General features: G+C 41.8%; 1 protein-coding gene across 6 annotated transcripts in view; it reads left to right on the top strand.

The window, feature by feature from the left end:
• The window catches only part of LIMS2 (LIM zinc finger domain containing 2), a 96139-nt gene that overhangs the window by 25631 nt on the left and 44419 nt on the right, over positions 1-26089 (top strand). For 5 of the 6 annotated variants that reach the window (XM_043992445.1, XM_043992444.1, XM_043992446.1 and 2 more), the window contains one exon: positions 25357-25516. The exons of the other annotated variant lie outside the window; for it this stretch is intronic. In XM_043992445.1, the coding sequence (XP_043848380.1) occupies positions 25361-25516 (156 nt within the window). In that variant the 5' untranslated portion in view covers positions 25357-25360. The remainder of the gene's footprint in view (positions 1-25356; positions 25517-26089) is intronic. 6 annotated transcript variants of the gene reach the window in all.

Below are 26089 nucleotides of genomic sequence, written 5' to 3'. Positions count from 1 at the left end.
AGACCCTAGTCCTCACAGGCTTTACTCTGGAGTTTCTGGGCTTCTGGCAGACAGTGTTGAGCTTTAGATTGAGATTTCTCTCATATCTTTTGATTGTATATCACCTTAACTTGTGAATATATTCCTCCTTCCTTCCCTACTCAGTGAACCATCTCTTGTAACAGAGAATTGAAAGAGAGAAACCAAAATCATCAGAGCAAAACTATATATATATATATATATAGCAATATATAATGCTTCACACCCATCTCCCATCTCTCCAATAAAAGAACAGAGTTACATTTTCTCATCTTTTATTTGGGAACAGTCTGGGTCAATTAGAATGACATTCAGTTAAACTTTTTGGTTTGCTTTTTTCATTTACATCGCTGTTATAGTTGTATACATGTATTGTTTTTATGGTGGTGCATACTTCATTCTGCATCAGTATACATAAGTCTTAATGCTTTTTTTGAATTCTACCTAGTGATCATTTCAGTAAAGCTCTGTTATATTTATGTACGATATGATAGAAAGGCCTCTGGCTTTTTGGACTTAGAGCATCATGGTTCATATCTTGCCTTTGTTTGCTCCTTTCTACCTGTGTGGCTTGGGCAAGCCACCCAACTTCACTGGGCCACAGTTTCCTCATCTGTAAAGTGAGAGGGTTTTACCAGATCAGATTTTTTTTTTTAAATTTTTTTTTTTTTAGTGAGGCAATTGGGGTTAATTGACTTGCCCAGGGTCACACAGTTAGTTAAGTATTAAGTGTCTGAGGCTGGATTTGAACTCAGGTACTCCTGACTCCAGGGCCGGTGCTCTATCCACTGCGCCACCTAGCTGCCCCCCAAAAGATCTTAAGACAAAATAAATGCATCTGCACCAAGGCTCCAGAGGTTTTCTTCTGTGTCAGGGCCTACAGATAACCTATTTGTCTTTCCAGCCAGAGGCGCATAAGTGGTCATTAGTATAGTTTGGTGGCTGGAGTCAGGGAAACAATATGGTTCTAGCTGAGGCTTCTAGTCCAACTCTGACACCAACCAGCTCTGTGGTTTTGGACAAGACAGTTAACCTCTGTGTACTTCTCTTTCCTCATTTATATAATGAAAATAACAATGTTTGCTCTCCCTTTCTCATAAGATTGTAGAGACATCAGTAAGATAGTATATGTAAAAATATTTGGAAACATCTAGTACTGTACACATACAAAGTAAAATACAGTATCATATTTAATTACACATTGGGGGGGGGCACAGTGGATAGAATGCTGGACTCGGAGTCAAATCCTACCTCAGATAGGTGACCCTGGGCAAGTCCCTTGACATTCATCCACCTTAACTTCCTCATCTGTAAAATGAAGATAAAAGTATCTACCTCCCAGGGTTGTTGTCAGGGTCAAATGAGAAAACACTTGGCAAACTTTAGAGCAATATATAAATGCTAGCGATTAGTATTGTTATTATTATACATTTATATGTATGTACAGCTACCAAGGCTCGGAAACTGTTGGATTTTTATGCCAAGAAAACAAAGTCCCTAGGATAAAATACACTGGGAATGATTCGTGGTGCATCTTCAGAATATAGTTATGCCTAAATACAATCAGATCTCAATCCATGCAGGAAAGTACATATATATAAATAAGGCAGTCAAGGGTGTTACATTATCCCAATCAAAGCTGCCACTTTTGTTGCTTCTGTCTGCTTTCCTGGGAGGGATTCTGGGACTGTCACTGTGGCCAAAACCAGCACAACACTTCAGTCTAGTGCTAGCTGCTCTGTTGTATGTCATTGAAGATAAGGGTCACAGAACCACAGAATTGGAAGGGACCTTCCTTCAAAGTCATTAAGTCCCTTCTTGCTTCTGTTCCCCTGAGCTAGTATAAGAATTCACTTTCTAATATCCCCCATAAGTGGCCATCCAGTCTTCGAGAGAAGATCTCATCCTAGGGGGACCCACAGGGCAGCTCATTTCACTCGTGGATAGCTTTAATTATGAGGCAATTTTTCTTTACTGGGAGCCTAAATTTACAACTCCCACTCTTGTTCCTAATTCAGTCCTTTGGGGACAAACTGAAGAAGTCTTAACTTTTCTTCTTCATGACATCTATGACAGTCTTTCCAAATCTTCTTTTTTTCCAGGATATACATTCCTACTTTTTTCTTTTTTTCTTTTTTTTTTCTTTTTTGCAGGGCAATGAGGGTTAAGTGACTTGCCCAGGATCACACAGCTAGTGTCAAGTGTCTGAGGTCCGATTTGAACTCAGGTCCTTCTGAATCCAGGGCCAGTGCTTTCTCCACTCCACCACCTAGCTGCCCCCTATTCCTACTTTTTTCAACTGGTTCTCATATGGGACATTCTGTAGACCCTCCCCACCCCCCTCATCTGGATGCCCTCCTCTGGATGTACTCAAACTTGTTAATGTCCTTTCTAAAATGTGATAGCTAGAACTGAATGCAGTTCTCCAGATATTATTTGACCAGGACAGATCGAACCAATATCGACCTCTCTTATTCAGGGCACTATCAATGGTCTGAGCAATCAATCAAAGTCCTAAGAGTGAGTCAGCTTTTTTGGCTTTCTTTGGGACCAGAGCTCCATGGCCACTTTCTCTACATTAATATAACAGGGACTTTATCCCAGGGCACCAAATCTAGAGGGCTCTAAGAATCCTTCTGTAGATAAACCATAGAGCTTAGCATCTAGTTGGCAAGAATAATTAGTTAATATAGGAAGTTGCTATACGGAAGTCTGGGTCATCTCCATCTCTTTACTGCCTGTTCCTTTCCACCTCTCCCCCACCCCCACCCCCAACTCCTCCCCCTCCCCTAAAAGAAGCAAAATCCAACAATTTAGGGTATACTTTTTTTTTTTGGTGAGGCAATTGGGGTTAAGTGACTTGCCCAGGGTCACACAGCTAGTAAGTGTTAAGTGTCTGAGGTTGGATTTGAAGTCAGGTACTCCTGACTCCAGGGCCGGTGCTCTATCCACTGCGCCACCTAGCTGCCCCCAGGGTATACTTTTTGCTTCTTGCCAGGGCTGGTTTGTAGTACTTGCCTAAGGTACAATTTTTCCTAGTTATGGTTCTGCATGTCACCTTCTCTGTCAATTACTACTACTTCTAGCTGTGACTAAGAGAATTGATTCTGGGTCACATAGCCAGTAAGTTTCTGAAGCAGGATTTGAACTCTTTTCTACCTGAATCTAAGTCGCATTTCTCTTACCCACTGCCTCCCTGCCTCAATGTTAAGCCTGTGATGGATGCACTGGGTCACTTGGCAGCATGGTAAAGAGAAGAAGCAGGCACAGGTACTGAGTACTTCTGCTATCCATAGCCCCATGGGGGAAAACAGTATATCCAGGCGAGGCAGCTAGAGTGGCTTCTAGGAGGGCGGGGTGACCAGAGGTGCTGCAGAGGGGGTGGGTAGAGAAGGCACAACCAGAAAAAGGAAGCTGGGCCCCAGGTGGATCTATGCCATAAAACTCGGAGGGACAGAGAAGTGCCAACCAGAATCAGCTTCCATTCCAGGCTTATCCCTTAGTACTCCGGGAGCAGACATAAATAGTTCTCTATACTGTCTTCTTCCCCTAGAAGGCTATGAACTCCTTGAAGTCAGTGACGCTGTCCTTAGGAAGCTTTGAATCTTTCCCAGTGCCTGGAACAGTGTTCTATGCTTAATAAGGGTTTGCTGAATCAAATGCTCCTTGTTAGTAGAAAATGCCCAATACTTAGGCTAATTTGTTGTGTTACTTGGGACAAGATGCGGTACTTTCTGGGTGCCTACATTTTCTCATGTCCAAAGTGTCATGTCCTCTGCAAAGAGCTGCTGCAAGAATAAAATGAGATGATAGAAATGAATACACCTTGAAAGGTTAAAAGAAAACACTACTCAGGGGGCCAAACATCAACTGCTTCCCCTGTTGGTTATTTTCAATTTATCCTGTGTATGGTGTGTGCATATTTGTGTATACATATGTTATGATATATATAAAGCAGTGCTTTATAAATGCTGAACTTGATAACTGTCAACAAATATAAACATTTCCCTATGTCAAGAACAGAAAAGAGGATTGAATGAAACCTCAAATCTTGACTTGTGTACTGCATGTATTTTTAAAGTATGTTTTGAATTTAACTTCCCTGCTTGTCTGTATTCTTTTCTGAATGTCCTTTTGCTTTTTCTCTGTATTTTTAATTCATTTAAGTCATTGATACTCCTTTCTTTTCTTAAATCCTTTTAGTATATATCATTATCATTCTTTGTCATTGCTCCATCCCTCTCCCCATGAGTAAAAGTTCTCCCTTGTAACAAATAGTCATGTGAAACATCCACATATTAGCCATGTCTGAAAATGTATGTGTGTGTCATTCTGCATCTCTAGTCTCTTACCCCTCTGCCAAGAGATGGGAAGCAAATTTATCATCAACTTTTGAAGTCATAATTGGTCATTGCATTGATCCTATTTCTTAAATCTTCCACAATTGTTTTCCTTCACAATGGTGTTTTCATTTTGTGGTTCAGGTGTGGCAGGGTTTGGTTACCTAAACTTTAGTTCTCTCTTTTGGCTGGTTCATTTACCCCAACCTGCACATCATGGGAGGGAGGGGTATCATAAGGTTTTTGGGGAGGGGGCAGCCACAGCTCTTACATGGCTACATCTCACTCTTACCATCTTATGAGTAGACTATGTTAGAGGAAGAATACTCTCTGATGTAGTTCCTGAGCCCTCACTAGTATGCTTACCATTTATACATATTAGTTACAATAACATCATTGACTCATTTTGGTTATTGTTTGTGAAAAAGCACTTTATTTGGTAAAACAAAACTTCACCTTACAGTCTCTTTTACAATAATGTAAAATACATTAAAATAATTCATGATTCTGTGGAAGATATATAACAACAAAAACAATCCTGTTCAGTAACCCTCTAGTAGTAAGATACCACTGACTCTCAAACATGAAACATTTATTGGGCAGGCAAAAACAAGAATAATCATAACATCGTTGTCTACTCAATATAAAGCAAAATCAAGTATATTAAAGTATATTAAAATATAACAATCCACCTGCAAACATTTTCTCACTGATAGACACAGTGTCTTTAGAGGGAAGATTGGGCACAGGAAAGTATATGAAAAGCTTCCAGAAGCAAAAGCAAATCTTTCAAATCTTTCCCTCCTTCCCAGCTCAGCAGGGGTGGGGAGGAAATCAATACATACGTTAAGTTTTTTTCTCCTCAGTTCTCGGTTCATCTGCCATTCCCTTACTCTAGCTTTACTCTATTTATTCTGTGCTTCTTTTTCATGCCTGTAGCTTCTCTTTTCTTTTCAGTTGGCTTCTACCCTTTAGTTTTTGTTTTCTGACTCCTAATGCCGCAAAGTACGACCTCTTCATAATTAATGACCCATCTTTAACTTAGGTTGAGAAATCTAGCATCTATATTTCTATCAGGTATGACACAAATAGTTGTTACATAATTGCTCTTCAGTCTCCAAACAGATTTTTGATGCAGAGTTTCCCAGCAATAAATTCCAAAGTCGTACAAACAACATATTTAAACTAGCTGCTTGAAAACAATGCACCGAAGCCATCTCTAACATCACTTAGGCTCTTGTCTCTGAGCTACTTTCAAATAGATTCAGTACTTTTATCTGAGAGGCTGTTTTCACTCAGGTCTTCAGAACTGTGTGTGTTTCTTCAAGCTGCTTTTTTATGTGCTTTCTTACAGGAATGTCCTTTTTTCTGCCCCTTTCATCAAAACAAATATCCACATAATAAAGAGACAATACCTTGCAACTGTACAAATTGTTCTCCTGGTTCTACTTTCTTCCCTCTCTCTATATCAGTTCATAAAGTCCTTTCAGGTTTTCCTGACTCTATTCCTTTTATCAAACTGTCCTGTTTATATCATGGACTATGTACGATAATAAATGAGAGAGACTTTGAAAAACTTAAAGCAATTATAAGTAACCTTATTATAATCAAGTCTCTGTTACTTGGATGATAACATAAAGTGCTTGGCATCTTGGCAAATCTTGCATTTGATAACTATATAACATCAGGAATGCCAACCTAAAATTCACACACACATACACACACACACACACACACACACCCCAAAACCACCAAATTTAGTCCATTTAAGGTAGAAGCCTCTAATTTGTAGCTTCTGGGAAAATTTTCCTTTTGTCTTCATCATCCCCCTCACTCATCCCCTAGCTTCTTGTGTCTTTCGGTGGTATATGTCTTGCTTGGCAAACAGGATCTGTATAATTTATAATGAGTAAGTAAAAAGTCTCAAAGAAGAGGAAAAATAAATGAATGACTTCAGATCGTAATATTAGAGATAATTCAGGGATTCCCTGAAAATAGCTTATACAGTTAGTGTAGGTTAAAATAGTCAGTCAGTCAGCAAGCAGTTGTTAATCACTTCCTGTAATAAGCATTGGAGATACAAAGAGAGCACTTGTAGTTTGTGCTCACATCCCGGGATTGTATAGCAAAGGTATTTGTAGGCTTCTAATTCATGTGTCAAGATGTGGGTCCCAGGAAAATCTTAGTGAGAATGATTGACTTAAGGTATTTGCTAGACTACTTCTATTCATAAAGAAACCAAAGGGGGCAGCTAGGTGGCACAGGGGCAGCTAGGTGGCGCAGTGGATAGAGCACCAGCCCTGGAGTCAGGAGGACCTGAGTTCAAATCTGGCCTCAGACACTTAACACTTACTAGCTGTGTGACCCTGGGCAAGTCACTTAACCCCAATTGCCTCACTAAAAAAAAAAAAAAAACCCTTAAAAAAAAAAAGAAACCAAAGGATCAACATTTTTTTTAGCCATTGGGCCTAAAATCTTAAAGGTGCATGTCACTGCCTCTATTAGGTGAAGAGAAAGTCTTTTATTTGAAGATCTGCCTGGTGAAAAAAGCAGACTGTTGTCCATTAAGAGTATTTCAAGTAGCTAAAACCTCCCATGCGCCTTATTTTGAAACAAAAGAGGTGGATATCACTGTGGCTTTCTGACAACACCATGAAATAATTGGAAGGAAATTGAATCTGTGTTAAGGGTTTTCATGAGCAGTTGGCATCCTACTGTATTAATAATTACTTTTGGTGTTCTTGCTGCCAATGGGAATTGTTCAAATGCTGAATGAGAGATTCATTTTTTTTTCCACTATAAGTGACCCCACTAATCTCTTCCAATTAAAAATTGCATTTAAATTGAGCCTTCCTGGTATTCTCCCACACACTCTTGCTCCTTCCTACCCTCTTGGACAGGTTAAGGAATATTACCTTTCATGAAAATATTTTGAGGCTTAGGTGTACTTTGAATTGCTTCTCCCAGGGTGTTCCCTAGGTGCAGGAGAAACTTGTCAGCTTTCTACTTTATATGGTGAGAAGTGAAATTGTGGTTGTCTCTTGATCTCTTCACTTTGCCCTTCTCAGATCTGGACCTAGCAGCCTATCATGCTCCCTGTGCCAATTGCTTTTTAAAAGTGACAAACTCTTTCTTTCTAGGCTCCTTTGGTACTCTCCTGTTGGCGTCTGCATTGGACAGGTTAGGGATTATGGAGTTCTGCTTGACTGGAGCAAGGCATCTTCTTACATCCATCCAGACAAACTCTTAAGCCTTGTGGCTCTATGGATACATCACCAAATGCCTCTCTTGGCGTCTTTGAAAGTTCACTGTTAAATGACCCATTCCTAGATTAAACCAAACCCTGAAACAGACTTGTTTTTCATTCTCTTGCTCCAGATTGAATAACATCCTGGCTAGGGAGTTCCACCAGTCTTCCCCTCCCCACTTCTTTCCTCTTTGAAACTGACTTTGCCTTCCTTCACAGATTGGTGCCACTGCCCTTTGGAGACCCTTTGTGTAATGTGAGCCTCAGTTCAAGAGTGGAGGAGGGGTGGGGAAGAGGTGGTAGAAAGGGTGGGTTTACTGGTTAAAATCCCTGTTCAATTTGCTGCAAGCAGAGCCAGCGCTCTGAAGGCTGGAATGTGAAGCATGTGCCTTTTCTTGAGTTCCCGATCCTATCCCTTGCTCTTCCAGATTGGAGGGCAGAAGTCTACAAGCCCGCCTCTTTTTGGTTTGTTGAGGGTTGTGCTGGGTACAAGTGGTTTGAGGAGCTTGGTTTATCTCAGGAAGGAATGTGAAGATACTGTCCAATGCAGCGGCCAGGAGGAGAATAGCATCAAGTATATGGAACTCTGTGTGGTATACCTTGAGAGTTTTTTGGGGGGTAGGGTTAATTTATCCTAATTCATCTTGTGTTTCTGATGCTCTGGACACGTCTGACTTCAAGGCTTACTGGATTGAATTACCACTCAGTGCTAGAAGGCTCAGAATGAAATTCAGTTAACTGAAGATGGACCTTGTGCAGATCGATCCTTGAAATGTATTGATTGGGATGGAGTGACTCTCTTTGGATGGATGGATGGATGGATGCTCTTGGAAATTGTTTAGGAGGTCAGTAGGAGAGGCTGACCTTTATTCCAGAAGAAGTTCCCTGTTTTTAGAAGAGTAGAACAGGACTACACAGATTTGGGGCAGCTTTCTGTCTTATCTGTCAGAACATTGCAAAAAAAAAGTCTATTGAACCTCCTAACCGGAAAAGTGAGTCACTTGGGCTTTGGCCCTCTCAGAGCCAATTTCCAATTGACCTTCGCTATTCCACTTGCACTGTGGTGTGGGGGCACCATGGCTGGCATGAGACTGCGGGATCTGGCATCTTCTGAACTGTACCGACGCCGGCAGGATCGGCAGAGCAGCACTGGCTTGTCCTTGAATGGTGGGGCAGAAACAGCCGGGATACTTGGGTAGGTCTCTTGAGATGAAGGGGCTGGTATTACTGGAATGTTTCCTAAGGCATACTTGACTTCTTATGAGACGGGCTTTTGTCTGTAGACAGTCTGACTAGGCTCAAGGTGATATATCCCTTTCTGGCGAGTGTGTAAAAGAGACTGGGGTGGAGGCGCTTAGCTTATCACAATAACAGGAAAACAACAGCAAGGAAACCTTTCCCTTTTGAAACATCTCCCCAAATTCTCCAGAGCAGTGTCCTCATCTCCCTGTCAAACACAGGGCACACTGTTTCAAAAAGAGAAAAAACTTCTAAGGATTATGAGTAGATGCGGTTTAAAAAAACAAAAAAGATTTTTAATGCATTTGGACCCTGATATCACCTAGGATCAGCATTTCTAATCAAGGCCTGTTGGTGATTTGATCATTTCTAGATAAGTTATTTTTTGGTCCTTCCCACCCTTTAATAGCTTTGGTCAGTGAAGGAAAATACTCTATTGAGCTTGAGATGCACACCCCCCCCAAAAAAAAAAGAAGGGGAGAAATCTAAAGGAAATGGTAAAGTCATTAGGTCTTCGATTTGGCCTGCCTATTGTTAAATGGTTTGGGTTTTGTTTAAATAGTGCCTTATACTTTAAAAAAGTCAGTTAATATTTATTAGTTTTATTGTATATTTTATTAGTTTTTTAAAAATATTGATGCTAATTCCCATTGACTCCCCAGTCCCCCATACAACCTTCTCTTGTAACAAGAAATACAGTTAAGCAAAATAAATTGACCTATCATCCATGCCTAAAGATGGATGTTTCTTCTGTGCCTCTGATCCCCTTTCTATGTTAAGGGACAGGAGGAATGCTTTACTCTTGGCCCTTTGCAGTCATGTTTGCTCATTGCATTGATCAGAGTTCTGAAGTTTTCAGGACTGTTTCCCTTTATATTATTATGGTAATACTGTAAATTGTTCTCCTGGTTCTGCTTACTTTGCACTGTGTCACTTCTTCCAAGTCTTCCCAAGTTTTTCTGAATTCTTCAGTTGCCATTTCTTAGAGAACATTTATATTCCCTTACATTCCTATCCTCCACTTTACTCATTGCCATTAAATGCTAAAAGGAATCAAACCATAATATATAAAATAAGTATGATCCTGACCAGCCTACCCAATGCTCTTAAGTCACCACTGTTCATTTCCCTGATAGGAAACAACTATTAACCCTTTGGAGGTAAGAGAGTCTAAAGTTCTTGGTCCTGTGAGCCAGCATCATCTAAGCCATCCAGGAAGTCCCGTTTGTAGGATATTATTGCTGCAGATGAGCTGACAGGAAACCTGCACTTTGACTTTTTAGACCCAAGGCTGTGTGTGTATTGTTGGCTATAAAAAAAAAATCACTTTGTGATAGTCAATGAACAAACATTCTATCAAACACTTTCTATGTGCTGGGTACTTTGGAGATACAGAAAGCTAAAAGATGTCATCCATGTTCTCACAACCTAGTTAGGGAGATAAGGCAGACATAAAGTAACTAAAAATAGATTCAAAGTGTGTTAGAGCTGGAAGGAAGTTTAGACTTTATCTAATCCAACCTTCTCGCTAATTTATAGGTAAGGAAGCTGAGGCCCAGACAGGGGAACTAGCCCCTAATTCATGGCAGACCCTAGAGTAGAACCTTGAGTTTCCGGATTTAACCTCACAAAAGAGTATATTTTGTGTCAAACTGCAAGAATTTCCAGGGAGGAAAAGGTCCCTGGGGGCTTTGGTGGTTTCATAGAGGAGGTGGAGCTTAATCTGGGCTTTAGAGGAAGGGTAGGATTTAGATAAGAAGAGAAGACCAGGGGCAGTGGATGGTACAGGGCTTTCTAGACTGAGAAGGGGAAATAGCCATGGAGCTAAAAATGTGCATTTTATATGTTTGGGGAGAGCGAGTTGATCATGGATATTTGGAAATGGGAGTAAAACCATCTAGCTAGAAAGAGTGTTTGTATAAAGGAGTAATGGAAATTGGTTCGAAAGACAGGATTATTCAACTCAGTTAATTTTGATTCTATCCAGAAAGCATTTATAAAGTACCCAAGATGTGCAAAACCCTATATTAGGTGTCGGATGAAAAATGGCCTCCCTTTCCCCACTTCATCCACCCAAGGATCTTGCTTTCTAATAGGAGGTGGAATAGAGCATTTACATAGATACGTAAATGCAAGATAATTTAAGGAGCCAGCACTGATAAGTAGTGCTGGTTGAAGAGAGGCACCTAGCCAAAGTTTCTAAGAGTGGGAGGCAAAGTATATTTTAGGTGTCAGGGAGGGAGATGTCATGCTAATTTTTTGGGAAAAGCATGTAGGTCAGTTTGACTGGAAGATAGAGAGTGTGAAGGTGAGAATAGAACCAGATTGGGAAAGGTTTTAAACACCAAGATAAGGAGCTTTAATTCTTTTTAAAAATGTTTATTCTAGAAGCAATTGAGAGTCACTGAAGAAGCTTCTTGAGCAAGGGAACCTTATGGTCAGGTTGAACCTTACAGGTTAGATTGAATCTAGAGTTAGATCATTAGGAATCATCTAGCCATTGGAACATCGGATTGATGGAAGTTGTTCGGTCTTCATGAGCCCATTTGGAGTTTTCTAGGCAAAGATACTGGAGTGGTTTGCCATTTCCCTCTCCAATTCATTTTACAGACAGGAAATGGAGGCAAACAGTGTTAAGTGACTTTTCCAGGGTCGCACAGCTAGAGTAAATGTTCAAGACCATAATTGAACTCAGGTCTTCCTGACTTCAGGCCCAGAACTCCATTGAGTCACCTATCAGCCAGCTCCTCTGGCTCCAGAAAACTTAGCCCCCAAAGAGAAGAGACTTGACCATATCACCTTTTACTGATATTGAAGCTGGGCTGAGGTAGTATCCAATGCTCGTATGCTCACAGACAGAACTAGAAGGGATCCTAAAGGTTACTTTGTCCTATACTCTCATGATAGTGAAGAGAATAAAGTGGCCAGGAGTTAGTTGTATCATGGGAGGCACTAAAAACCAATCAATCGGTCAACATGTATTAAGCACCTACTATGTGCCAGCCACTGTTCTAATTTAGTCTGATTACAGACTAAATGTTGGGGGACAAGATTAAGAAGTCAAGGATGGCTAAGATTTCTCCCCATGGCAGAAATAGGGAGTTCTGAAGGGTGAGCTCATCAAAAGAGAAGATAGCAAGTTCAATTTTAGATTTATTGAGTTTGACATCACAGTGAAAATATCATAGTAGGCCACTGGAGATAGCAGGCAAGAGTTAAAGAAAGGAAAAAGCTCTGGAGACATAGATTTGGGACTCATCTGCTTAAAGATCATATAAACTGAAAAATTTCGGACTGCCAAAGTTGTTGATGGTAAGCAATTTTAAGCCCATGCTCAGAGCATAACTACTTATAAAGCAAATTAGATTTATTGGAATGTCATAGCAACTAAGGGATATTTGGCTCAGAATTCCTGACTATAAGGGCTATTAGGTACTTAAAAGGGTTTATTGAGATGGAATCTGTAGAATCATCTTCTCTAGTGTTCTTTAATGGTCACATAGTCATCCAACTCAGGAGTTCTTACTGGGGTGCAAAGCCTTTGCCTTTTCCTTGTGTTTCAGTATGGTTTGTTTCCTTTGTAGCCCGAGGTATTTTATCTTATACATTTAATAACATTATTCAAAGAAGGGTCCCTAGGCTTCAACAGACTGCCAAAGGGGTCCATCAGACATAGATTTTTTTTTGTTTGTTTGTTTGTTTTTTGTTTTTTTTTGCAGGCAATGGGGGTTAAGTGACTTGCCCAGGGTCACACAGCTAGTAAGTGTCAAGTGTCTGAGGCTGGATTTGAACTCAGGTACTCCTGAATTCAGGGCCGGTGCTTTAACCACTGCGCCATCTAGCTGCCCCCAGGGGTCCATCATACAAAAAGAAACAAAACAAAACAACACACTTAAGAACTACTGATCTAGCAGCATCAATTAGATACAGTACATCCGAAAAGATAGACTTTAGGTTTCCACTTCTTTCTAGTATTATATGGTTAGAGCTATGGATTCTAAAAGAAGCTTTTAAATTTTTGCTTCAGACCTGTCATTTTATTAATGTTGGGAACTTCTACTGAGGAGACTCTCTCTACCTGTGTAGACAACAACTTGAGGTATTGCCCGGAGTAGGTTAAGAGACTTGCCCAGGGTCATACAACCAGTGTACATGAGAGGCAGGACCTGAACAACAGCTCCTCTGGCTCCAGAGACTTCTTGCTTTCTCTTCTGCCATCCTGACATTCAAAAATGCATAATTAAAAAACCAAACATTTACAACACTTAAAAAAATTTCCACCAACTTAGGTACTGCTTTGGACCAAAGACCACAGCAAAATTTTCAGAGCAAAGAACAGGTACTGTTCTTCAGAAAGAGTTGTATAATTTTAGATGGAACAGAGATGGAAGGAACTGTGAGTATGAAGATATATGAGCATATTCAGAGATAAGTTTGTCAAAGGAACCATCTGATCCATACATTTCATTGTCATTGTTCGGTTTTAGTTGTGCCTGACTCTTCACGAACCCATTTGGAGTTTTCTTGGCAAAGACACTGGAGTAGTTTGCCATTTCCTTCTCCAGATCATTTTACAGACGGGGAAACTGAAGCAAACAAGGTGAAGTGACTTGCCCAGGGTCATACAGCCACTAAGTGTCTGAGGTCAGATTTGAACTCAGATCTTCCTGACTTCAGGCAGAGTGCTTTCTCTGTTATGCCACCTACCTGCTCCCATCTCATTAGGATGATAGAAATGTAGAGCAGCATTACTGGAAAGAACTTCAGAAGTCATTTGTTTGAACTTCTAGCAAAGAAATGAATTTTATGCCTATGATATTCCTTATAAATGGTCCTTATAAAAAGTTATGGCATAACCAGGAATTTTTGTACCTGGGGTAAACATCACAAACCATGCCTGAGGCAAGCAACCAAGACACCCTCATTTAATTGTGGGGAGTGGACACCTTCCTCTGGGACTCTGGGCACTGGATTCAATAGGTAGAAGTCCTGCTGGGGAGACCACCTCTTGGGGGACAAATGGGGCCTTCTGGTAGCTTCCTATTCTAATGACTTATTCTTTTTTTTTTTTTGTGGGGCAGTGGGGGTCAAGTGACTTGCCCAGGGTCACACAGCTAGTAAGTGTCAAGTGTCTGAGGCCAGATTTGAACCCAGGCACTCCTGAATCCAGGGCCGGTGCTTTATCCACTGAGCCACCTAGCCGCCCCCTTAATGACTTATTCTTGATAAATAGGTGCTAAAGGCAGTTGTTTCTTCACACTTGGCATCGGGATGGTGGTGGAGTAGTAATCCTTATATCAAAGAGCCTTAAGCCCATCTCTATCTCCTCCAAAAGACCCCCCAAATGACATAATCCGTCAAAGTATCACAGTAGAATGTTAGGCCTGGATCTCCTATCTTTCATTTTTCAAAGGAGAAAACTTAGCCCCCTAAGAGAAGAGCCTTGCTCAGGTCACTTGTTTATTAAATCTTTTACTGATATTGAAGCCGGGCTGAGGTAGTATCCAATGCTCACATGCTCACAGACAAAGGGAACTAGAAGGGATCCAAAAGATCACTTTGTCCTCTACTCTCATGATAGAAAAGAGAATATAGTGGCCAGGAGTTAGTTGTATCACAGCAGGCACTAAAAACCAATAAATCATTTATTAAGCACCTACTATGTGCCAGGCACTGTTCTAAGCTCTGGGAATACAAAAAGAGGCAAAAGACAGTTTCTGCTCCCAAAGAGCTTACAATCTAATGGAGAAGACAACACGCAAACAAATAGATAAAAACAAGCTATATGCAGGATAAATAGGAAATAATTAACAGAAGGAAGGCACTAGAATTAAGAGAGGTTGGGGAAGGCTTCTAGTAAAAGATGTCTGGTCTTCTGACTCCCAAACCAGTGCTTAGTCAGGTTGTTTTTTTTTTAAATTCACCCTTTTGCGCTATGGCTAGAGGAAATGATCCTTCCGGAGTACCAGCCCGGAATACCATGACTCAGGACAAGCAGCTGGATGGGAAGGGGACCCCCTCATCTTTCCTGTCCATATACTGGCTCCAAGTTCCCTAACCTCAGAGAGCTTGTGTCCTTTCTCCCCTGGTTGTCTAGATTGAGAAGTCCATACGAGGGAGCTAGAGCTGGGGCCCTAGCTGAGTTACTCCCCAGGTGGCAGGCAGACTGCTCTTCCTTTCTCACCTTCTTATCCACTTGCTTGCTGCTAGACTCTGACTTTGCATTTTTCCTTAGTAGAATACAAATGTCAGAATCCTTTAGAGTACCCCACCTTCCCCAGGACAAAGCCCTGGCTGCCCTACTTTAGTTTCAGCTCCAGTTCAACCTCTCCTTGAAAACCTTCAGTGATGAGCTTCTTACTACCTCATAAAACATTACATTCTGTATATATGTGTGTATGTGTGTATATACATACATATATCATACTTACATACATTTAAAATGCAACACACATAGATATTTTTAAATGCCACATGTCCAAAACTGAATATGAGTTTAATATCTTTCTCCCTGTCCCTGACCCCCAACCCTCTCCTCCTCCTAATGTCCCTATTACTTGAAGAATTATCTTCTCTCTCTCATATCCCATCTGTTGTCAGTTTTTTTTTAGATTCTACCTTAATAACATCTTTTGAATACAACTGTTGCCAACACTATGCTGCAGGCCATCACCTTATGGTTGTCTCCCTGTCTCAAAGCTCTCTCCATTGAGTGGGCATTGCCTGAGACAAACTGAGGCCTGGGAAAGACCTTAATTTAGAAGGGCCCAGGTCACCCACTGCATCCTGGCCCATCATCAGTTGTTTTGACTTTTGCCTTGCTACTGGACTTCCATGACTCTGGAGGAGAGACTGGTGACTTTACCCAACTCTGTCTCACTTAAATCTAATTCATGGGGGGCAGCTAGGTGACACAGTGGATAAAGCACTGGCCCTGAATTCAGGAGGACCTGAGTTCAAATCCAGCCTCAGACACTTGACACTTACTAGCTGTGTGACCCTGGGCAAGTCACTTAACCCTCATTGCCCCACCAAAAAAAAAAAAAATCTAATTCATGGTTGAGTTGAGACATCAGCCTCATGATGTCATTGGTCTTAGAGATCGAAGGACAAACACCATAACACAACACTCCAATTCATCCTGCATTCAACTATCAAATTGAAAAGTTCAAGATGCCCCATGTCACTGCCTCTCTCCATCTTCAATAAACTACTGTGACTTCCTATTACCTCCAAAAATCAAATAGAAAGCCCTCTGTCTGGCCTCTTATCATCTGGTCCCCTTCCACTTTCCAGTCTGCTTACATCTTACTCCCTGCCCCACCCCTCTCTTCTCCACCCAGCAACGCTGGCTTCCTTGCTGTTATTTGCACAGGCCACTCCATCTCCTGACCAGCCATTTTCTTGGGTTGTCCTCCATGCCTGGAATGCTCTTCCTCCTTCACATCTTGGCTTCCTGGTTTCCTTCAAGTCCAAAACAAAACCCCACTTTCTATAAGAAGCCTTTCCTGATCCTCCTTAATGCCAGTGCCTTCTCTCTCCAATGGATCTTTACATAGCTTGTTTGTACATAGTTGTTTGCATATTGTTTGCCCTTTAGACTCTGAGTTCTTTTGAGAGCAGGGACTTTTTTTCTCCCTTTGTATCCCCAGTGTTTAGCACAGTACCTGGAAGTCGTAAGAATTTAATAAATGCTTGTTGACTGGCTGAGTATCTAGTTAGGAAATTCTTCTTTATATTGAATTTGCCTTCCTGTGACTTCTACCCACTGCTCTTGGTTCTGCCTTCTGGATCCAAGCACAATATACCCACTCTCACATACAGCTCTTCAGCTATTTGAAGAAATCAATCATTTCCCAATGACAACAACAACAACAACAACAATAACTTAGAGTTACACAATACTTTCAGGTTTACAAAATACTTTCCTCATACAACAGTCCAGTGAGAGAGGTATTGCATTGTTTTCTCCCATATGTCTCTATGGTAACATTAACAATAGTTTTTTTAAATCACCAGCTAACATCTCTAATTCATATTCATGAACTACTATAGACAGAGGAATGAACCTTAGCTATTCCATATCTGTCTACTGAAAAACAGGTTACAGTATTATACTATTAGTGGAACTGCATTTAAAAAGCTTGTTATTGTTGTTTAGCCATATTTTTTCCCAGTTGGATCTGACTTTTTGTGACCTCTTTTGGGGTTTTCTTGGCACAGATACTAGAGTGGTTTACTATTTCCTTCTCTAGTTCATTTTACAGATGAGGAACTGAGGCAAACAGGGTCACATAGCTAGTGAGTGTCTGAGGCTGAATTTGAACTCAGGTATTCCTGACTCCAGGCCCAAAACTCTATACACTGCACCACCATTTTTAAAACTAATGGTAAGCCAATGGGAAATGAGCTAGGCAATCAATCAATAAGAAGAACTTATATTTATATTGTACTCTATTGTACTTATATTTATATTGTACTTATGAACCTTTTCCCAAACAATCTTCTGAGGTAGGTAGTGCAAGTATTGTTATTCCTGTTTGATAGACGAAGAAACATAACTATTGAGAGGTTAAGGGCTTTGCCCACATAACACAGATGTTCCAGCTGCAGGTTTTACTTCACCCCTTTCTCATGGCTACTGTCAACTTTTTTTTTCTTTTTTTGGTGAGGCAGTTGGGGTTAAGTGACTTGCCCAGGGTCACACAGCTAGTAAGTGTTAAGTGTCTGAGTCCGGATTTGAACTCAGGTACTCCTGACTCCAGGGCCAGTGCTCTATCCACTGCGCCACCTAGCTGCCCCTAGTGTCAACTTTTGATTGGCCATGCAAATGGGATGTGAAGAAGAAGTACAGAAATTGAATTTAGTTAATCCCAGACTAATTCCCCAATTTGCACTGGAACTGGTGGGCTGGATCCCCAGAAGGGAGCTGACTCCTTGTCTCGGGTGTATATGGCCCTGAGAGGCTAAGTTTCTAGTACTTTTAGTTACTAACAATCAATCAGATTTGACTTTTTGGTAAGGATATTCACTAAGAATAGTAGCTATAAACTCTGGGGTACCGTCTCCCACAGATACGCACCGGGTCATTGGGGGAGAGTGGGCACAAAGGTAATGAGGAACATGTGCAAAGAACACACGTGGCAAAGGGATAACTCATAACTCCGGATCATTGGAAGTCCTTTTTTCCCTACACAGAGGTCTCATGAAGGTACCCTTCATTGTAGCTCTCTGCTGGGCTCCTGAGGTCAGTGCCTTTGTACAGATTTTGTTGGTCCATAGCCAGGGGTCCTCTCTAACAAGAGTGGGTCACTCCCTGAAAGCCACCTTTGTTTGGGTAACTCTCACTCCTGTCTGTTGTCTCCTCATGGTTCAGTTTGCCTAATCCCAGCAGGATGCCCTGTCTGCTACTAATCCATTGCCTCCTATGGCATGGTCAGTGGGGTTAGGGAAGTATGGGAGGGGGAGGAATTAGAGAGATTATAATCCATTCTAATTAATTAAGGATTTATTGATATATTTTTAGGCAAATTCTTTTAACACTAGGTAAGCTGGGGTGGTTAGGTGGAGCAGTGGATAAAGCACTAGCTCTGGATTCAGAAGGAACTGAGTTCAAATCCAGCCTCAGAAACTTAACACTTGCTAGCTGTGTGACCCTGGGCAAATCACATGACCCTGGGCAAATCACGTAACCCTCATTGCCTGGCAAAAAAAAAAAAAAAAAAGACTAGGTAAGGTGATTGATTCATTTGAGGTATTTGCATTTTTTGTGGTTGAGTTAATTGGTGTGGTGTTGTGTTCTCCTCTCCTTCCTCCTCATTTCTTTACAAAATATTCATATTTGGCTTTAGAATGCAGATCACATCACATATGGAGGCTGTTTCTACATGAAAAGCTGCAGAACCATTAGAGAACAGCTCTAACCATAACTTTTTCCATTTGGCCCAGGGGTTATTTCTGCTGATCATGGAAACATGCAGAGGGACCTGTGTTGATATGTCTCAATCTTATTACCTAATTTATTGTTGGAACGATTCTGTCTCATATCAGAGATGGCAATACTCCAGTGTCTCTGATAGTCTTTCAGAAACACATAGCCTCACACTCCTCAGTAGGATAGTTGGCTATTACAGTCCATCAGTGTGCAAGGTCTTTGAGTGCAGGGTCTGTTTGACCTTTGTTTTTGAAACTGTTATGTGATTGGGACATAAACTGACCAGCTAAACTAAAGGATATGGGTCTGGGGTAACTCTCCTTGAGAAGCTAAACTAAGGGATAGACACACCTTGAGAAGTAAGGGAGATAAGCCCATTAGGCCTGGTGGGCACCTGGGAACAGAGATCACTCCAGAAGTCAGAACAACCACCCCTTACCCCCAATAAGGGTTCAGGTGATCACCCCTTCTACCATCTATAAAAGCTTTTGCCTTTCTCCTGTTTGAGGAGATGGGTTTCTGAACCATCTCCCCTTGAAAGAAGTCCTTGGATTCTCTCTTGATCTTTCTCTAGCGCCAAAATAAAAGATTATTTTATTCTATTTGGATTTGTGTGTGAGAGGGTATAATTCTTTTAAAGAGGAATACCTAAGGACTCCATAACCAGTTTCCCCCATGACAAAACCCTGGCTATTAGCACAGCACCCTGTATATAGTAGGTACTTAATAAATGCTTGTTGATTGATTGAGGCACACACATACTTAACTCCTGGCCCTCCCCCTTCCTCACTTCCCATAGCTTTCTTGTTCTTGGACAAGTGGGTATGGCAGAAGACCTTGTTTTTCAAGCCTATTTGATTTTCCTGCCTTTGTGATGCAAGCCGTGACTAGGAAACCCTTACATGAAAAAAATTATTGTAAATATCAGTAGCAAACTTAATTGACAATGTTGGCTCCAGACACCAGCGGCATTGTAGAGTTGAAGCTTGGGGGAGCATCATAGTGTTATGTTCTTCCCACAGCTTGGTGGTTTGATTTGCTTGCCTCTCAGACATGCCCTTGTCTGTATGTTGCCTGTTGTCCACTTTGGAATGGGGGCAGAGAAAGGGGAGTGGCATTTTTCTCTTTGGGGGATAATCAGGCAGACATTGTATTCTCTGTTCCCTAATGGAATGTGCGAAGGAGGGGGGAGGGCTTGGAATTTTCATTTCTTCCACCCTTGTTCCCTTCACATAACTGCTGTTGGCTACCGTAAAGCCAAGCTGGAAAGGATCCCCAGACTACAGTTCTTTCTGTGAGTGCCTTGTGCTTTGATGAACCCCTTTGATTTATCTTTCTGACATGCTCCCCCTGGTTCGGAATCCTCCCAGGCTCCATTCCACATACTTCAGTGATAACACATAGAAGGTCCAGTGTCATGGAAGGGGGTCCATGATGAATGAACAGCTCTATTCATGTTGTGTTCAATGGGAGCATGGTTGAGGGTGAGGGGCCTTGAACTCTCTGGTGGTTGTTTATTTTAAAATTTCTGTTGTATTATTAAATTTCATGTTAGAATCATGTGAAACTGGAAGACAAGGGCCTATTAGACCCCACCTTGTATGACATAATCCCACTTTACCTGCTGTACCATTTGGAATACAAGAATTGCCACATAATGCTCCCTTACCAGTGTGGGGTTACTGTAACATAATGTTGTTGAGTTGTTTTCAGGGTTGTTTTTTTTTTTTGGCAGGGCAATGAGGGTTTAGTGACTTGCCCAGGGTCACACAGCTAGTAATTGTCAAGTGTCTGTGAGAAAATTATTAATAATAGGGGTTTTGGGACTCCCAGGGCCCCCCCCCCCCACTGAGAGAACCTGGCCTGACCTTTCTTAAGGCCAGCCTAGAGTCAGGAAGTTACCTCACTCAAAACCACACCCACCTGAAAGCCTTATTCCCACCAGAGGATCTGTTCTCTGGGCTCTGACATAAGCTGGACCACCCTCAAATCCAGTAAAGCAATAGATTTGAATGATGCTAGCCAATTGGCTTTGAGCAATGTGTAAGGGCAGGCTCTCCTCCTGCCCACAGGAAGCTTACACAGTGACTTGCTCTCTTGGCCTGGGAATGTGGAAGGGGAGCCATGTGACCCAGCTCCCTCTCTCTCTTCTTTCCTAGCTAGGCCTTTCTAACTTTCAGGGTCGTGTGCTCTATCTTTACTAATACTTAATATGCTTTAATAAATGCTTAATGCCCCCAAACTGGTGCAGTAGCCTCTAATTTCTAAGTAACAAATATGTAATAAACCCCAGCTAATTTACCCTAAACTTGGAACAGTAATAGGGTGACCACATATAATTTTATACGCTACATGTCTGAGGCTGGATTTGAACTCAGGTCCTCCTGAATCCAGGGCTGGTGCTTTATCCACTGCTCCACCTAGCTGCCTGGCATTGTTTTTCAGTTGTAAAAGAATCTCTTGGACCTCACTTGGGGTTTTCTTGGAAGAGATACTAGGGCAGTTTGCCATTTCCTTTTCCAGCTCATTTTATAGATAAAGAACTGAGGCAAACGGGGCATAGTAACTTGCCCAGGGTCACAAAGCTAGTAAGTATCTGAGGCGGGATTTGACTTCATGTAGATGAATCCTTCTCATTCAAAGCCCAGTGCTCTATCCACTGTACTTCCTAGCTGCACATTCTTCCAGTTAGAAAAGAGTTAATATATTGAGTTTCAATGAAATGAAGAATGTACATAGAAAATTAAAATCAAATAAGTCTGGAGAGATAGAAAAGAAAAATATTATGCAGGACCTTAAATGCTGGACTGGGGAGTTTACATTTTTCCCATAGGTAATACAGAGCCATAGAAGGTGTTTGAGTGATAGTGGAACCCTACCTTAGGAAGACTTTTTGGAAGCAGTGCGGAAGAAGGATGAAACAACAGATGGAAGATTTGTTGTTAACATAACATAGATAATGGATCATAACCAAGCCCTAGGGTTAGGGTGAGAGTAGAGGTAGCTAGGAGTTAGTCGATTAGCAAGTATTTATCATGTTATGGATGTGGCTCTGTTCAAGTGGCTTTGTGGTACTGTAAAAATATTTTAACTATCTTGCCTAATTTGGGGGGCCTAATCTGACGTCAGGGTCTAATCTGTGTATGTTTGACTGCTATTAATTTAATATAGGCTGTTTATAAAATTTCCCCACAGTGCTCTCAAATTGATAAGCAAATGATTAAGAAGACTCTTAATTAAATAATCGAAGCAGAATTTATTTATAAAAATAAATGTAAAAGATAAGGGTTAAGAAATGCAAATTATACAACCTGTCTGCTTTTAATATAATAAGGGCTGTTGCCACCTCTTGCCTTAAGGTATGCTCCAGCTTTCTCCAACTTTCACTCTTTTTCTCCTTCACTCCAGCTTCCCTGCGCTTTCACTGCTCAGCTGCTTTCTTCTAACTCCAAGTCCCTTTCACGTTGTCGACCCCCCTGAAAAGCCCCTTAGCGTCCTCACCTCTGTTGCCAACCCCCTGGCATCTCTAGTGTCTCTGTATCCTAGCCCTTCCTCGCTTTCTCTAACCTTCTGTAGCCTCTCCTGTTCTCTTAATCTTCTGGCTTCTCCTAACCTCCATACGTCTGCCTCTCACTTTCTCTATCCTCGGGAGGCCCCCCTTCACTGTCTCACTAGCTCTGTATATCTGTCCCTTCCGTCTCTGTGAGCCGCAGCTGGAGCTGGGTGAAGCAAACCCCAGTGTCCCTCAGGGTTTTCGTGGGCCTTTCCGCTGTGCGACTGACCAGGCCAATGGGGAGTGCCATGCCACACCCGTGGCTCCGGGTTTTCGTCTGCCCAGTTTAGCCCGGCTCAGAGGCCGGGCCAAAGCTAAAGCGGAGGGGGAGGGGAAGCTCCGCTTGTGGAGCTTGAGGCCAATTTCAAGCCCACAGTATGCAACGAAGCAAAAGACATAATATTTAGGCCTGAAGGACACCAAATTAACACAGCATCTCAGTGCTAAACTATGACTTATGGAAAGGTACTGAACCTGTGTTTTCTTAATAAGGTGTCAGAGAGCAGTATATTAGTTGCATTAAAACTGCTCTAAGGGGCCGCTAGGTGGTGCAGTGGATAAAGCACCAGCCCTGGATTCAGGAGTACCTGAGTTCAAATCTGGCTTTAGACACTTGACGCTTACTAGCTGCTGTACCATTTGGAATACAAGTGACCCTTGGCAAGTCACTTAACCCCCATTGCCCCGCAAAAACAAAACAAACAAAAAAAAATGAGGAAAAAAAAACTTCTCTAAGGAGAAAAAAAAGAAAAAAAGAAAAAAAAAACTGCTCTAAGATCTTTGGTTTGATTTCTAAGAGCATTAAAACTGCACTAAAAACTAAGATTCAAATTGCACCAAGATCTTTGGTTTGCTTTCTCAGCAAATGATAGTCTCAGTTGTCTAGAACAGTGGTGACAGGGATGCAGGATGCATGTTGACTTAGAAAACCACAAATTAACATTATCTATGCTGTGTTGTGTTTTTAATTTGTTTTATTAAACATTTCCCAATGACATTTTTAATCTGTTTCACTTAAACTCGGGAGCCACTGCCCATTTGCAAGGAAGGATTTTGACCCCTCTGCCCTAGAGCAGTCAGTGATCAAGTGACTTGAGCAGGGTCACTAGACTTGTTCAGGCTATATCAGAAGAAGAATCTGAACTTGGCTCTTCCTGCCTCTGAGAGCAGTTCTCCACATCCCTGGCAACCATGGCTACTTCTGTTGTTTGTTACAAACTCTAAATGTCATAGGAGTTCACAGAAAAGAGATCACTGTAGGCTAATATAGTTGGAGAACACTTCATGAATGTGGAGGGCTTTGAGCTAGGCCTTGAAGGATGGAGAAAGATGTAGATATGGGGAGGTGGGAAAAGCAATAACAATAAGACCTTCACCCTTGGCCAGAGGATGGTGTGCTTTAACCAGCAATCTGAAAGCCTGTTTCTGGGCCCTGGGAATTATGTTATGTCATCAGCTCCAGTGTTCATTGAATCAGGCAATTCAGATTTCAGAGTTACAGGATTTCCTGTTTATTTCTGATTTCCCTGAGGTACAGGAAAAAAAAAAACACACAACACCAATCCAATACATCTTGTTCATTACTAGTGGTTATCATCAACACAACGTTCCTTCTTTGTCGGTTGCTTGTTCTTCCATTTGACAGTTAATGAGAAAAAAAAGGGATGTTGTCTTTTAAAATGCAATCACATTCATAACTTTTTCTTTCTTTTGTGAGGGTGGGGAGAGAAGGATGAGGTGGAAGTACTGATGAAAGCACACTCCACCCAAGAGGTGATAGAGCCTGGAAATACAAATATGTTTCAGATGGGTGGATTATTAAGGGGAAAAGAGAGATTTGGGGCCATAACCTCTAACCTTTTAAGTGTGGACAAACCAGGGCCTCCCCAGGCTGTTCCCTTGGTGATATTAAACCTCTGTGACTTGGTGCAGGCTGTTCCCATGTCTGGAATGTACTTCCTCTTCATCTTCACTCTGTAGAGTCCTTAGCTTCTTCTAGAACTCGGCTGAAGTGCTGCCTCCTCCACCAGGCCTGTCTTTAGCCTGCCACTGAAATTACTTACTATTTCCTTTGTCTATGTTTTATGTTGACTTACATGTTCCTTCCAAAGAGAATAAAATAAACAGAAGGACAGGGTCTGTTTTTTTTTTTTCCTATCTCCAGTAACCTATAAGAGTGCCTGGCACACAGCAGGTGCTTAATAAATGCTGGTTGAATGAATGATGACACTGTCAGAGACAAAATTCTAGGCTGGAGGGATTTAGCATGGAATTCCTATTTTAATTTTTAACTACTAGTAATAATAGCTAACAATTACACAATACTTAAAGGTTTGCAAAGTGATTTTTATGAATCATCTCATTTGATTCTCACAACAACCCTGTGAGATAGGTGCTGTTAATATCCCCATTTTACAGATGATGAAACTGAGGCTGAGAGCACTGAAGTGACCAGGGTCACACAGCCAGTAAGTGTCAGAGGTAGGCTTTGAACTCAGGTGTTCCTGACTCCAAGTCCTGTGTTCTGTCCACTCTTTTAAAAATTTTTTTTTAAATTTGTTGCAGGGTAGTGAGGGTTAAGTGACTTGCCTAGGGTCACACAGCTAGTAAGTGTCAAGTGTCTGAGGTCGGATTGGAACTCAGGTCCTTTATCTACTGTGCCACCTCGCTGCCCCCTGTTCTGTCCACTCTTGCCAAGCTATTTCTTTAGAAGACAGTCTGAACTCCAACCTCAGTTTCCTCTTTGGACCTGATTGGGACTGCCATATCTGAACTGTAAAATGGTAGGGCCACAAATGCTGTTGTCTGTGGTCCCAAACAAGTGGTAAAGCACAGAGAAACTCTGGGACTAGGGATATTTTCTCTCCCTGGCTTCAGGCCCAATCCTGGATTACAGAAAAATGTTCTTGCCAGAAAGCCTGAGAAAGTTGTTGCTCTAAACTTTGCTCCCCTTACCCCCTAGCACGTTATCATCTTTGGATGCCATCCAGAACCTGACTCTCAATGTTTTTTCCCATTTATTCAGTAACATGTCCGATGCCCTGGCAAATGCCACATGCCAGCGCTGTCAGGCCCGTTTTGATCCATCTGAAAGGATTGTGAATAGCAACGGGGAGCTGTATCATGAAAATTGTTTCGTCTGTGCCCAGTGCTTCCGGCAGTTCCCAGACGGGCTCTTCTATGAGGTGAGGATGTTTGCTCTGCTGCCTTGGCCTGTGGCTGGGGCTTTACCCTGCACCCTCCCTCTGGGACATGGACTGCTGCTGTTCTAACCCTTTCAGCTGCCCCGTGCTGGTTTCTCCTTAGTCTCTCACCCCTTTTCCTCGCTGGTTGCTGGGTCTGCTCTTCTTCTCTGGGCAACTCTGCCTTGAAGTGCTCACTGCGAGAGCATCTGAGACTTCTTCCTCGGGCTGTCAGTGGTTTTTTGTTTCTGCCATTAGAGAAAAGCCAAGCAGCTGAGGGGGATAAGACAGAAGAGTACTGTGTGGAGGGCACTTAGCCGAGTCAATCACATTCTTTATATTAATTTTACAAATAATATTTTTCAAGATGTAAGAAACTGAAACAAAAAAAAGAAACATTTTTAAATGTGAGGAGGTGTAGCCAAAGTGGGATGCTAAGGTCTCTTCCAGCTCTAAAACTCAATTCTAATGATGCTTTTTACCCAGTTAGCAGTGCCACAGAGCCCAGCATTCAGAGCCTTCCCCCATCTGCTTCCACTCTTCCTCTCCAGACTCATCTATTGTCCTCCCTGCACG

Source organism: Dromiciops gliroides, chromosome 3, assembly GCF_019393635.1.
Source record: "Dromiciops gliroides isolate mDroGli1 chromosome 3, mDroGli1.pri, whole genome shotgun sequence".
NCBI lineage: Eukaryota > Metazoa > Chordata > Mammalia > Microbiotheria > Microbiotheriidae > Dromiciops > Dromiciops gliroides.
This window is presented reverse-complemented; position numbering and strand designations above follow the sequence as displayed.